At 38.2% G+C, this 15,971-nt stretch overlaps 1 protein-coding gene across 1 annotated transcript in view; it reads right to left on the reverse strand.

Annotated features, from left to right (window-relative positions):
* cdk6 (cyclin dependent kinase 6) overlaps window positions 1-15,971 on the reverse strand; it is a 36,159-nt gene that overhangs the window by 13,150 nt on the left and 7,038 nt on the right. Inside the window, exon 4 of the mRNA XM_026288809.1 lies at window positions 12,089-12,256. Within this exon, the coding sequence (XP_026144594.1) occupies window positions 12,089-12,256 (168 nt within the window). The remainder of the gene's footprint in view (window positions 1-12,088; window positions 12,257-15,971) is intronic.

A 15,971-nucleotide genomic window follows, 5' to 3' on the forward strand; every position in this document is an offset into this window, starting at 1 on the left:
ACCCCTTTAAAGTACAAGACGAACTGACTGATAGCACTTCAGCGTTATTGTAGCAAGGTGCATGATAAAACGCGACGCATTCTTAAAATGTCAATGCATGCAAGAGCCGTGGTTTTCTTCGATGTTTCTCTCATGGGTGACGCTCGAAGATGGCTACAGCTTGTGACATTTACCCACAGAGTTCCTCTGTTAATTCTGCGCATGCAACAGTCTGCATCATGACACCAATAGTAGCACACACAAGTGTACTCGCATCACCTCAGCTCACGTCAAACACGGAATGTATGTCAGCGTGGCTGTATCCTATGACTTCAAAGAACATGCATGTAGCTTCTGACGTAAATTAACGACGTTTCGCAGAAAAAGAACCGCTTTATCGTCATATTACCATTAATTAACCAACAGCACAGAGATACTACTGTACACGTAAGATGTAGCAAACTGAAAGCAAAGTTATGTAAGTCTTGGAAGATTTCATCTGAGATTTACTCATTTCATCCGGCAGCGGGTAACTAAATTAAAAAGTTCTACAAATCTATAAGCAGTATTTTTAGGTGCCTAAAGATGTTGCATACAGTAGACAACTTATTGGAAAAGCTTTTGCACAAATTGCTCAATGTGGTGCTGTTGAATTTATGCTGCCATTTTCTGCTGTCACACCTGCCATTTTTAGTAACCAGCAAGCATAACACCTCATCATAATGTTTTCTGACTGTAGGAGTTTTTATATAGAATTATATTTTTATATGAATATTTCTTCAGCAGGGACGCTTTCTATTGATCAAATGTGGCAAAAAAAAGTTAAAAAAGATAAATATATATATATATATATATATATATATATATATATATATATATATATATATATATATATATATATATAGAATGCATCGGTTTTCCACAAAAATATTAAGCAGCACAATTCTTTTCAACATCAATAATAAGAAATGTTTCTTGAGTACCAAATCTGAATGACATTTGAAGAAAGTAATGGCTGCCGAAAAGTCAGCTTTGCTATCGCAGGAGTATATTCAAATAAAAACCAGTTGTTTTAAATTGCAATAGTATTTACAATATTACTGTTTTTACTATATTTTGAACATAAAAATGCATTGAGCACAAGAGACTTATTGGCTAATCTTACCATCCCCAAACTCCAATGGCCTTGTGCGTGAATGCTTGTAAAAATCTGGGTATTAATGGGTTAACATTTTATCTTTGGATATGGTATGCTTTTTATTTGATCGCATATAATAGTTGCTTGGAAAAGAATGTCCTTTCAGTCAAAAGATTCCAGTCTGTATACTTTGGATTGAGCATGAATACATGGTAGCATTTAAAGTTTCTCTCTCTCTCCTCCTCTCTAAGTTTCTAACCGTGCTGGTGCTTGTGTGACAGGGTAGCCTACAGAGGTTTTTCTGAAACTGGCCGCTAATAAAAGGGTCAGATAAAGCAGCTCTGGCTGACTCCAGATTAAAAGAGAGCATTCTGTGCATTCCTATCTGGTGAGACAATGTGGGCCCTTCTCAGCACGAGGAAAACCAAGAAACTCTTCTCCTCGCCACTGACCAAGCATATCCACAACGGCCCAGCGGCTCAACTCTTGCACTGGGCCACCCTGCACTCCTCCAGCTCATGCACTCTACCTCCCATTACCCAAACCCCTCCTTTGATTTACCCCAATAGGTTTAAAACAATAGACACAATGCGATTCAGAATGAGCCTGGCTGATGGAGTTGGCTAGGAGCCTCTGTTTACATTGTCTCTCTCAAAGGAAGCGAAGGATGAAAGGCCCCTTCAACACAAGACGTTCATCCGCATTCTTTCAGGCCGCCCCCGGACACTTTTAAAGGGGCAAGTCCACCAACTTGGCACAGCACAATTGCCGCTTGCTAAAAATGAGCCTCCATGATGACCCATTATTCAGCCGGTAATAGATCAGCGAGTGATATCATTAGCTAGCTCCTGAAAGCCCTCTGCCCACAAACTACGTCTAAAACTGCATACTTTTTAAAACCAACTAATTGGTCGACATCATGAGTGACTAGTCAACTCATCTGACTTACTTGTATAATTATGCATTTTTAAGGGCACATTTACATAAGCGGTTTAAAAAAAGCGAGGCGGAGCTCAATGGAATGGAACAGAATGCTATTTATTTATAAAATCTATTTCTATATATATATATAGAATTTATCGGTTTTCCACAAAAATATTAAGCATCACAACTCTTTTCAACATCAATAATAAGAAATGTTTCTTGAGTACCAAATCTGAATGACATTTGAAGAAAGTAATGGCTCCTGAAAAGTCAGCTTTGCTATCGCAGGAGTATATTCAAATAGAAAACAGTTGTTTTAAATTGCAATAGTATTTACAAAAGCCCTCTGCCCACAAACTACGTATAAAACTGCATACTTTTTAAAACCAACTAATTGGTCGACTGCATGAGTGACTAGTCAACTAATCTGACTTACTTGTATAATTATGCATTTTTAAGGGCACATTTACATAAGCTGTTTAAAAAAAGCGAGGCGGAGCTCAATGGAATGGAACAGAATGCTATTTATTTATAAAATCTATTTTAAAAATAGACGTTATAGTTAAAATAAGATTAAAATTCAGTTAAAATGTAACTAAAATCAATATAAGTAAAAGTATTTCTTATTTTGATTAGCTGTATGGTGCAGAAAGCTTTCCATAATAAAATATTTTAATTATACACTAACAGTTAGACTGAATATACAGGCCCTTTTTATGTTTGCTGTGCTTGCACACTGAAGTCGTACGGAACAAGCCTTCCTCCAGCCATGTTTTGTCTTAGGACAAGCCATTCTTTGCCTCCCAGTCTAATGGGCTGTAAACACTATTATTGTGAAGCCTGAGGGTTTTCCCCTAAAAATCAGTTTAAAAATGGCAACAATACTACTAGGTTTGGAGATTGGAGAAAGATATATGAAGGCCCATGCAAGCAGCATGCATAAACTGTATACAGTAAAAAAAGAAAAAAACTCCACAAGTGTTGCCAAAGTATGCAGAGCTTACAGGAATGCTGTATGGGGCCCTCTCTGAGTGAACAAAGAAAGCACAGTCAGACTCCTTTTCCCCAGCGCTACCACATCCGCACATCATTAGTTGGAAAATTCCTGATATATGCTGTAATGTGTGTTTTTTTTTTTGCTCTGGTACAGGCATGGCTTTAATATCCAGATGCCATTGGATCCTGCAATGTACCCCCAAATCAGTCCTCTTTTCCCGGGTTGGCCTGCATCCATCGGCCCGTCAACAAATAGTACTGACAAGGTCCCGGAGCAAGGGTTCAGCGCTCTCTGTGGATCTCTAGCAAAAGAGGTCACACAGGAAATACCAAATAAGACGCTCCCTGTGCATTGTGCTGCACCACTCTTTGTGTGTCTGTTGGTGTTCGGAACCCCCCGGCTTTTTCCGCTTGATTTTTTTCTCTCTTCCTTTCTCCTTTTTTGAATACCGGGAGAGATATCTAAACATTCCCAGAGTGTGCCGCACGTGCTCTACTGCGTGCCATGTTTTCCTTTTTCCAGACATGCCGCTGCCTCTGAGTCTGTCCAAAGCAGAAGCATATTGTCTGGCAACGAAAAAGGCTTCGCTCAGCTCAAACCAAGTCCGGTTTAAAAAAAGAATCTGGCCAGATTCATCTGAACCTAAACAATTTTTCATAATTAAGATTTATGTTTTGGACAGAATGTCTTGCTAAGAAACACAACTATTTGGAAAACTCAGCGTGCCAACCCCCCTGTGCTTTTCAAAACTTGTTCCAACGGCAAACGCCCGTAGCTTGTTTCAGCCTGGCTACATTTTTTCCTAAATCTAAGTGTCACGGTCACACGAGAGGTTTTATATGAACAGAACTCAAGTGGAAGCCCTAAAGCGCATGTGTCCATTTATCTCCTCGAAAGTGTGACCTCTTTTGAAGCGTAAGAGTGGGACAGGGGGTCCTGCCAAGCAATGATGAGAATGTGATCTTGTTCCATCCAGACTTGTATAAATGACTTTCTTCCGTGGAACACAAAAGACGATATTTCAAATAATTTATTCATAAATTGAAAATCAATGCAGTCCACTTGTTATTTTGGACCCCACTGACTTTCATGGTCTGGACAACAACAGCTGAAACACTCTTCATATCATCTTTTGTGTTCCGTAGAAGAATGTCATGCATGTTTGGAGAAACATGCAGGTAATTAAATGACAGAATTGTTATTTTTAGATGAAGTATCCTCTAAGAAATATTTGATTATCACTAGCTTTATGTTGTCATGACATGCAACAAACATTCCAAACACAAAAGCTAAAACACCATGTATTCTGTTTAAACATGTTTAAACTATTAATTTTCTGTCAGACTTCCAAGTTTAATCTCTGCATCATACTGCGTTTAAAAGGGATGATCCGATTGGTTTGCACATAACAGTTAAAGGGTTACTCCACCCCAAAAATAAGATTTTGTCATTAATCACTTGCCCCCATGTCGTTTCAAACACGTGAAAGCTTTGCTCGTCTTCGGAACACAAATTTAAGATATTTTTGGATGAAAACCAGGAGGCTTGTGACTGTCCCATTGACTGCCAAGTAAATTGCATTGTCAAGGTCAAGAAAAGTATGAAAGACATTGTCAAAATAGTGCATCTGCCATCAGTGCTTCAATCTTAATTTTATATAGCAACGAGAATACTTTTTGTACAGTAAGCAATCAAAAATAACGACTTTATTCAACAATTCGTCTCCTCTGTGTCTCTCCACATCACTGTGGCGCCATTTTGGAAAACATCAGCTGTGCTGCAGGACTGCACTGTTTTTGTTCACATAACAAAATAACAAAATAAATGAATACATGTAGAAAATGTATCCTTGTGTCGCTGATGACACTAAAGAGTGTACACTGCTTGCGTTCAACAGATATTCTCCAAAATGGCGGTGATGCAGAGAGCCACAGAGAAGACAAAATGTTCAATAAAGTCGTTATTTTAGTTTTTTCTATTCTCGTCGCTTCATAAAATTCAGATTTAACCACTTATGCCAGATGGACTATTCTGATGATGTCTTTCATAGTTTTCTGGACCTTGACAGTGTAATTTACTTAGCAGTAAATGGGGCAGTCACAAGACTCCCAGTTTTCATCCAAAATATCTTAAATTGTGTTCCGAAGACAATCAAAGCTTTTATGGGTTTGGAACAACATGGGGGGTAAAGTGATTAATGACAAAATTTGCATTTTCGGGTGGAGTAAACCCTTTAAGCTGAGCTCAAAATGGAAATCCCACTAAGCATATTCATTTCGTTTAAAAGTGTTGAATAATTTCTGCTGTTGAACAATGAGTCATTTCCCCTGCCCACACGTGTATTGAAACGACTACAGCCTCATTTAGGAATGCCTAGCTTCACTTTCTATCAGAGAAGGGACTTTTAAACACAACAGGTTGCCTGTGTGTCTCTTCCTATTCATGCTCACATTACAATGATTATCGTCTGCAACAGCCTGCTACCAGGAGAGATTAGAAGAGGCGCGAGGCTCCGACTGCAAATCTGACCAGATGTCCTTAGTGAAAGGACAGATGGAGTGGACCGTTAATTGCATTATCAGTTTGTTGGACTATGGCCCTACTTGTCAAGCTGTTTGGACAGCCAAAAACGCCTAGCTCATCTCATTTATCTGCCAAAATATGTAGCTACTATCCATGATTGTATGATCAGTCAAGTTGTGTAAACTGTTCAAAAAAAGTTGCAAACGTATATCTTTACACATATACGTTTGTGTAAGAATTCAAAATTATAAGTCATGAGTTGGTACATCCTTGAGAAAGATTCTTTAAAAGAAATGGCTGATAGGAATCAGTTATTCTTTATTGATTTGTGCATTTCAGTCAGACTGATTCAAACAGGTAAGTTGAGTTTTTTAAACAATTCATGTAAAGAACAGACTTGTGAATCAGAGCAATCGGTTTGGTCAAACTGAATCATTTGTGTCAAACTTGTTACTTGTGAGATTAAGTGTCCCTTTGAACAATTCCTTAAAAGAACCAACTCATCAGAGTCATTTTTTTTCATGAATCAGTCCACACTGTTGGCATGAATTAATCAGCTAGAATGATTTGTAACCGGTTCATAAGAGTCATTTGTTTGTAAACAGAATCTGTTTCCATGATTCACACAGATTGATTCAGACTGGTATGTTATACGCTTGTGAGGATTTTTGAATAAATTAGTAAAAAAAATCCAACTGACAATTTAATTTAGTTTGAACTGTGCAAACCTTGATTCAGTTTTTTTCTGATTCAAACTGATTACCCTTGAGTTTGAGTCTTTTTTAAATGATTCTCAATGATTCGTGAATCAGACTACAGTGGTTGCACTACATATTTTTGAAACTACTAAACCCAGCTCCCAAAATATGATTTGTTCTTTAAGTTAAAGTTATATGAATCCTTCTGTAAACTGAAGCCCCCAAACCATTAGATGTCAAATGACACAATCTGCTTCAGATTTGAACATATCCGTCATCCACGGTTGTTCAGTGAAACTCAATCAGCATTAAATTGTGGTATGGTTTGTGTTAGACGACGAGAGTCCAGCAAGCTGTGGTCACTAGGTGATACAAACATACAGGATTCATTCTACCATGAGAGGGGAAGGAAGTCACAGGGCCCACAGGACTCCCACAGCACAGACTGTTATGAAGTTTGTGGTATGCAGAAAAACGGTTGCAGGAAAAGAGGGATTCTTTTTTTATCTCGGCACAATTTGAGAAGAGATTGTACAGCAAATCTACACAAACCAACCAAACTACTAGCTGGATTCTCATGTGCTTTTGGATCACTTCTGCAGATGGCATCTATTTCTGAAAGCCCTATAAATACATTTTATAACATGATAAAAGGACCAGACAAACCCATTCACTTTGTTCAGTGCAAAAGATGTTGGAGGTCTTGCACAAGGAGCATAGTAATAGATTAATGTATGCTTACTTAACACTTAAATGATGTAAAAATTGTATAACAATCAGTCGGATAAATGATCTGAGGCATTTGCCTGCTGTTCCCTAAATCCAATTTCATGAGCAATGCGGTGCACATGATGTTTGCTTGAGCAGGATCCTAATCGCTTTCATGGGACAATCCCAGCTGCCTGCATTTCTACAATAACTCCATTTGATATAAAGGAAGATGCCGCAATTGATTTCAACCCCATACAGTACGCTAGATTACAGTTTGCATGCATCATAGTGTCAAGCACAGCTTCTCACTGTACATGAGCTGAGAAACAAGCAACCTAAAGCCTCACCTGGCATGCCTGTACCTACATTTTTGCAAGACTCCAAAAACATACCTACACATACAATTTACTGCAGTTTCCAATGGAAATGGATGGACACTAGAGGCAAAAAAACACCTACAACTTTATTCCTTCAAACATTATGATTACAGGGCAGATTTTCAATTGATAAAAACTTATTTTCACATGGTTACACCTCAAAACACTATTATCCTAGTCCATCATTTTTTACATTGAAATGCTTTGCATCACATAGCCAGCTTTTTATGCATGATTTTTTTGGCATAGTAAACTTGCTCAAATGGCATGGATGCTTCAGCAAATGTGTTTTAATCTAATGTTTTCTGTTGTTAGCATTATCAGTTTAAGGTTGGGTTTAGTGTAGGTCACATGTTAATTTCAAACGCATCAGAGAATTAACCTTTTATCTCCACTCACCGGTCATTTCATTTTCAAACTGCTGCAATTTGTACAGCATTCAGTGTTACTAAACTTTGCAGGATTCACGTTCATCTGTTTCAGATAAAACTGAAAACTGAATTTAATGCCACACCCTGGAGATTTCACTCACAAAAAAAAAAAAAAAAAAAGTGTCACAGAAATTGTGCAAGAATCAACATTTTTCCAGTGAACTTGGTTTGTAGTCATTCTAATGATCACCAATGCTATGGACCCATGAGATTTGTATGGTCAGGCTAATCTCCACCTCTCGCTGCACCCGATGGGTGGTCCATCTAGGCCTCGGTCGCTGGGTTTTTCTCATCTACAAGGCGGGAGCGGAGTGAGAAACCAGTAAAGCTGCTTTTTGCAGCCCCTATTAACATCTTTAACAACAATGATGAAAAGTATACAAGTAGATATGCTAAAGCTTAATCACATGATATGTGCACATGATATAAAAACACATAATATTAGGTAAGTACCACCAAACACCGTACAGAAAAACCCCAAAGGGGATATTTCTTTATGCTTCATGCAAAACAGGTATCATTTACTTCATACCAACTCTCTGATTCAACCTCCTCGAGTTGAGAACGGTAGTCTGTTTTGAATCATCGTAATTCTGCAAGCGTTCTGGTGGGCAGTTATGACTCAGCCAAACGGCCCATTCAGCAGTTCTCAAGTCTTTGAATGTACAGTTTATGTCAGCATGGCAAACTAGTAGCCAACACTGAGTGTTGTCATAGAACGGGGAGCCAAAAGACAAAACTGCACGTCTGCTTTTGCATACACAATAACGACATTCCTGTAACTGCCAAGAGAGAGAGGAAATGGATTTTTTTAGCAGCTTGAAGGGCGGGTGATAGGGGGATTCCAGACACGGGAACATTAATCAGGAGAGCCAGAGAGTCCTTGCTCACTGTAAGCAACCCTCTGCCTTATCTATCGCCCAATTTTTTCTCAGTTTGTGTGGGGTGTGGTAAAACGGAGGGGATATTTTCTAATGGTAGATTCCCAGGTGAACTTAGAGACTCACCCGCCCAACGACTTAACAGCCAGAAGCCCCTTATTAAAGAACTGAAACAATGTTTTTTGCACAGCAACCAAAACCACCGAAACCACACAGCCGACAGAAGGCGCTGGCAGTCATTCAGAATCTGCAAACTGAATGAGATGTGAAAAGTGTGTTAATGTAGTATGCTCTTGCACTCCCTTGTGTATTTGACACGGACCAACTATAATTAGATTTAGGTTAAATTTAATATTCGCATCTTGACATCTTAACTAAATTTAAAGATGCAACAAATCAGCCATGTAAAATACATGCAAAAAACAAAAACAAAAAAAGCTGCTGACCTAACTTGCACTTTCTCTAAGAAGAGGAAAGGCACAATGTGCTATCTTTTGACATCAGAGCCATCCTCAAGAGAATGTGACTTCAAAGGTTGGCAGGAGGGAATTGACGGGACTTGATTATCCAGGCTATTTCATCTCAGCTTAGGCTACTTCGTGAGGCCGAAGACATGGGACAGCCTCTGCATGTTTCACTTTACACATTAGCCGCATTTCCACTGTCGGGCCAGTGCGAGCCAGGGCTTAAAGCGGGCCGGGCGGGGCTCATAGCCCCGGGCCAGTAGCACGAGGCCAGAATAGCGCAGGGTTTCCACAGTGGAGCTTGAAGCACCGCTGCACGTCACTAAAACACGCCCTTTACACGCCTCTCAGAACAACTTCATGCAACCACATTATTTCACCAACAAAGAGAAGTTATCAGAAAACTAAGAAATAAGCCACTGGAACATGCGCGATCACAAAACAAACATAATAAAAGCGGCCGTGTGTTTGCATGCTTTGTTATATATTGAAATTCAAAAGCATCGATGTTTTAACTATAGAATTAATTTAATTTATCAGGACTCAAAATTAATCTAAATACACTTATTACTATTTTATTTATTTATTTATTTTTAACGCTTATGAAAATAGCCTGCTTATTCAGTCGAGTCTGTTTCTGTTTATTAGCCACAGTAGCCGTCACATTTAGAATGAATGATAATATCTCTATTTTTATAAAAACTCCCGAACAAAAAACATTATTAGGCTATATTCTTTTATGACAACGTGAGAAAAACTCTCGAGACGAGGCTTGTGACAGATAATATAAGTTACTTAATAAATACATGACTGTGATAGACAATAAGAAGCTGACGTCTGATTTCTTCAAGAGGTCATATTTTACCATGTTTACTATGGTAATGTGTTTAGCATGCATATCTTTTTCATGGCTTATAAATATTTCTGCCTTGTATGGTGATTATCCACATTGGATCAAGTTATTTCAAACACTCGCTGCTGACTGAAAGAGAGTTTTGAGCTCGACTTATTTAAAAAAGTGTTTAATGCTGGTGTTAAAGCTGTGTTATCTTTCTGAAATGATCCGCAGTGCAGTCTCGCTATTTTTATAAAAGCTCCCTGACAAAAATCATTACTAGGCTATATTTTGATGATATGCAACGTGAAGCTAAACTCTTAAAACGAGACGACAGATAAAATGTTACTTAATAAATACACAATTGTGATAGAGAATAAGAAGCTGACGTCTGATTTCTCCAAGCGGTCATATTTAACATGTTTACTATGGTAACGTTAATGTTTAGCGTGCATAGTCTTTTACATCGCTTATAAATATTTCTGCCTTGTTTAGTGATTATAATCCACATCGGATCAAGTTATTTCAAACACTTGCTGCTAACTAAGAGTGAGTTTTGAGCTCAACTTATTTTAAAAGTCTTTAATGCTGCTGTTAAAGCTGTTATCTTTCTGAAATGATCCGAGCTGACGCTCTCTAGACATGGAGAAACTCCGCCTTTGTTCATAACCCCTCCTCTAGCCCCAGCTGGCCCACTTTGGCCCAAGGTTTTCGTCGGGCCAAAAAACCTGGCCGTTGGCCCCGAGGAAGCCCCAGCGAGGCACGATCAAGCCCCGGAAGTGACTGTGGAAACGCGACTGGCCCTGGCACGCACTAGCACACCCGGTCCTAGCTCGATAGTGGAAACACGGCTAGTATGTGCTTGTTTTCAGGCACACGTCTGACGAGTAGTCTTTCAATGCTACACCTGATTGGACATCACCCATATCGGTCTCAAAGGGTCTATTTGTACGTATGATTGCATGTCACACTCCCAAAGCTATGAAGATATCACTTCAGTATACTGTACTTCAGGATACAAAGAGAAATGTTAGACGGTTCACCTGCTTACATGACAGGATTTCGATCTGAAGGGAATTAAGGCACAGCAGAGAAAAATAACACTACACACTGAATCTTGTACAATGGTTACATACAAAATTAATACAAATCATTGTAAATATATTTATAAATATGTTTTATTTATAAAGTAACTAAAAAATGCTTTTTTTTTTTTAAGATATTCAGTAGAAAGATATACAATAATACACATACACACACACATATTTATATAAATAATCAAATATTTATAAAAAATTTATATAAAAATATTATATTTTATATTATTTTATACAATATACACATACACACAGCCATTCAAAAGTTCGGGATCATTAAGTATTAAAATCAGTATTTTAATATACTTTAAAACATAGTTTATTCCAGTGCAACAAAGCTGAATTTTCTGCATCATTATTCCAGTCTCCAGTGTCACATGATCCTCCAGAAATAATTTCTAATATTCTGATTTATAATCAGTGTTAGACATTTTAATATGTTAATATTTTTGGAACCTGTGGTTTTTCAGGATTCCTTGATAAATAAAAAGTAAAAAAAAAAAATGTTTATTCAAAAAGTTTATTCAAAATATAAATTTTATGTTACAATATACTCTACTATTCAAAAGTTATTTTTCTTTTTAAAGAAATTAATGCTTTTATTCAGAAATTATGTTACACGGATAAAAATTGATAGAAAAGTTTTTTTTTTTAATAAATGCTGTTCTTTTTTACATTTTATTCATGAAAGAATCAAAGAAAAAAGAATCACAGGTTCCAAAAAAATAAAGCAGCACAACAGTAATAAATCAGCATATTAGAATGATTTCTGAAGGATCATGTGACACTGAAGACTTGGAGTTATGGCTGATGAAAATTCAGCGCTGCATCATATAAATATCTATTTTACAGCATAATATATAGGAAACAAATATTAGAAATTGAAATAAGATTTCACACTATTACAGTGTTTTCTGCAGTTTTGATAAATGTCTGTGCATGTTTGGTGTATATGTGTGGCATTTTTCTGACATCATATGACATTTTTACAAATTTCTGCTGCTTCAGACACTTGTGCAACCCTGTTACTCACCACGGAAGTAAGAGCCATCTGAAAGCTGTAGATCCGTGCCAGGCCAAAATCAGCCAGTTTGATCTGTCCTCCACTGGTGACTAAAATGTTTTGAGGCTTAAGATCTCGATGAACGACACGGTGAGAGTGGAGGAAATCCAGACCCTGCAGCAGCTGGTACATCATATCCTGCCAAAACAAGACCAGAGTCATTCCAAATATATTTGAATAACCTCAAGTTTTTAAACAAAATGACTGAAAAGGACTAATATCAAGATATATATGTATGCATGTTAATATGCGTGGGGAGGGAAAAGGTGTGCATGTGCCTTTAAACCTAAAGTATGGCAGATGTTGATAACCGACATGTCAGCAGAGCAGGAAAGACACACGGCCTTAAGGCTCCATCCCTGTAGGCCTCTGCTTCCCTGCAGCTGTCCCGGGATCACAGCTAATTGTGAATTGTGTCGTTCTGACTATGGGCCAATATGAAATCAGACCATGACATTGAAACTCAACAAAAACACACACACATACAGACTCGCACAAAAAGTAGGTGGGGAGAAAAGACAGCAACTGTCATTTTCTTTAGTGGAAACTGTCGACAATGGTCAAATAGATAAGAAAAAAATGGGGCAATGCGTAGCAGGGCTAGAAAAAGTAATCGGGTCGGAGGGCCGAGCGAGAAGCATTTGCTCCCAGTTGCTGCTTGACTTGTTCCAAAGCAGAGGTATCAAGCGGTGGCAGCCTACCCCTGAGAAACCCGCTGCCAAGACCTCACAAGTGACATGGATCTGAGCCCACAGCACTGTTCATTCCCGACCAGCTGGTGAGTGATTAAAACCTCTGAAACAATGGGGTGCACACTCAAGCAGAAAACTGCACACGGCGCGAGTCAGACCAGGCGAGGGGAAAGGGACGGAGGTCCTCACAATGTGCGCGCTGGGGGCCTGCAATAGGGAACGCGTGTGTGTCAGAGTCAGGCAGCCAGGATAAACAAGGAGCCTTTCTGAATGCCCATCCAGCCATGACCTCTCAGACCTTCACAGGCAGTTATTCTGGGAGCTCCTAAAACAGCATCACCCCCTACAAGCTCCTCTGTCTTGGCCTAAAATGCCCCATGGTTGGCCCACTTTTGCTTAAGACAAAGGTGAAAAGAAAAGGAAAGGTACACAAACTCCTCAGAAGCATGACCCGAGGATAAATACGCATAGCGTCTCCTCCCAACTCCTCCAAACACATATTAAGCAGCGTGTGTACCTTTTATGTACGTGTTATGTATCCAATTATCATGACAAATGGAGTCTGTGCTCATTTTCAGTGTTGTTTGTAGAGGGAAATCTGCAGATGGTGTCATTTAAATGTGTGAATTGGTAGCTGAATATTATATTATATAATAAACACACCACCATTCAAAAGTATTGGGTAAGAAAGACGAAATTATTTATAATAAATTAAAATAATAAATAGATTTTTAAATGAATACTACTTTTATACAGAAAGGATGCATCATACATCAGTTCTAAGCAGCAAAACTGTTTACAACATTGATAAAAAAAAAAAAAAAAAAAAAAAAGTTTCCTGAGCATAAAATTAACATTATTAGGATGATTTTTGAAGACTGAACTAATGGCTGCTCTTCCAATTTACCAACCCCAAACCCAAATTTTTGAGTGCATAATTAACCCCAACTTTTCATGTATGAACACAAAGGGCGCTTCATTTGCAAATGAACAACATTCAAATTCTAGAGAATTCTGGGGGTACAGATACCTCATATTTATTCACAGTAATTTAAGCGTTATTATTATTTTAATTATGAGTGATCTGTTGAAGTGATACTCAGGAAAGCACTTTAGTTCAGTGGAAAATCAATCTTGATATACCTGTCACACAATCTCTCATAGGTTGTGTTACACCTAATCTCAAAAGGTGTAACCCAACAGGTGGAATCTGAATGATTCTTCAGAGACGGTTCTTTGTTGTAACATGCTATGCACAACAGAGGCACCGTAATTTACAATCAAAATATTAATGCCTCAAATTAAACCAACAGTACCAACCTGAAATAACCAGGCTTTGCTGAGAGGCATTCAGACTCTAAACAAAGGAAAGATTTGATAGCACCTGTCCAAAAGTACCTCTTCCTAGAAAAGGGAGGAAATACAGCAGAGGAGGAAAGAGAGGAAGAAGGAAAAAAAACTCCCCAAAAACAGCAGTCAAAACAGAGCTTCCAGAAGGCACCCCCCTTTCTCATGCTAATTCATGAGAGGCAGCCATATTGTTTATTGTACCCCAGCACAATGCAGGACATCTGCCAGTTAGCGTTAGTGTAATTCCTTCCCCATGCTTCATTAGGCTCTCCTTTATGGACCAGAAACAGGCCTCGGGAAAGGCGCAGGGCCGGAGAGCCTAGCCGCACTCCACAGCGCAGGGCCAGCCGCTTGATCTCCTTCCAGCTCATTTGATTCCCGGGGCCTCTCTCATCAATTAGCCTGTGGTGGGTCTGAAATGGGGCAAAAGTGGGCAGTTTGGGGGGCTGGAATGAGCTGGAGGCTGGGACCTCTGCAATCTGGTGTCTTTAGGAGGGTGGTGAATAAGGTTGCTGGGCATCTTTTGGGAGGGCCACACAGTCTACAACTGATGTCTGTTATCTGATGTCTGTGTGGCCTAACAGAATTAAATCACACTAATGCATATTCAAGAGCTCTTTGGTTAAAATATTCTGACTCTGAAAGCCTGTAAAATGCATACATTTTGTATAAAAGGCTACAAACTGTATAATATGAATTTATAATAATTTGAATAACTATATAGAATTTGTAATAAACATCGATTCTGTTCATTTGTGGCTTGATTTCTGAGAACTAATTTATTTACATTTAGATTTAATTTAATGAGAAGTAGATTTAGAATATTATATGGATACTACACAGCTTTGTGGAATACTTCATTCTGATTGGTCAGTCGCAACATTCTGAGGTATGTTTTCCCTCGTAATTACACAGCTCTATGTAATTATTAATTCTGATTGGTCAGTCGCAACATTCTGAGGTATGTTATCCCTCGTTATTACAAAGCTCTGTGGAATAGATGATTCTGATTGGTCAGTCACAACATTCTGAGGTATGTTATCCCTCGTTATTACACAGCTTTGTGGAATACTTAATGTGGAATACTTAATTCTGATTGGTCAGTCGCAACATTCTGAGGTATACTATAACTATTTTTTTCTTGGTGGAAGCTAACGCTTGTTTAGCTAATAAAATATTAAAACTAATATATAGATAATATTGTATTTATTTGAAAGTTTTAGTGCAGTTAACCACTCATTTTTGGTATTTGTGGCTCACAAGCTGTTTTAGACAGGCTTGTGCACTCCACTAATATAGATCAGTGGTGGTGTGCATTACACCAAAAGCTCGAAATATGAAAAAAATAAAAAAAATCGGCTGATTCTGATCCCTGCCCTATCAATCGGTGTATCTAATATAAATATAATTTTGCCCCTCAGCAAAAACGGTTAACTCTGGAACAAATAATAGATTAATGAAACCAAACATTGCCTGTTAGGTTTACACAAAATAAATTATATCTTATGTTTAACCACAATAGAGACATCAGAGCCACTGGCAAATTCCAGAAGAATTGGCTGAGGCGAGACTTCTTTAACTGGTTCATGAGCGCTTAACAGCTGCTGACACCCTGGATTTCTGAAAACGTCAAAGCAAATTTTCAAAAAGACATTATCCTTATTAACAAACCACATATTTTAACTCTAAACAACTACAAAACCATATTATTTATAAGATTATAGTAGATTTGGATGTCTGCCATGACATTCTCTGTGAAAAATACTGGACAATTGAGTTAAAGAGGAATTCTGTTATCACTAGAATATCGC

Source organism: Carassius auratus, chromosome 19, assembly GCF_003368295.1.
Source record: "Carassius auratus strain Wakin chromosome 19, ASM336829v1, whole genome shotgun sequence".
Taxonomy (NCBI): domain Eukaryota; kingdom Metazoa; phylum Chordata; class Actinopteri; order Cypriniformes; family Cyprinidae; genus Carassius; species Carassius auratus.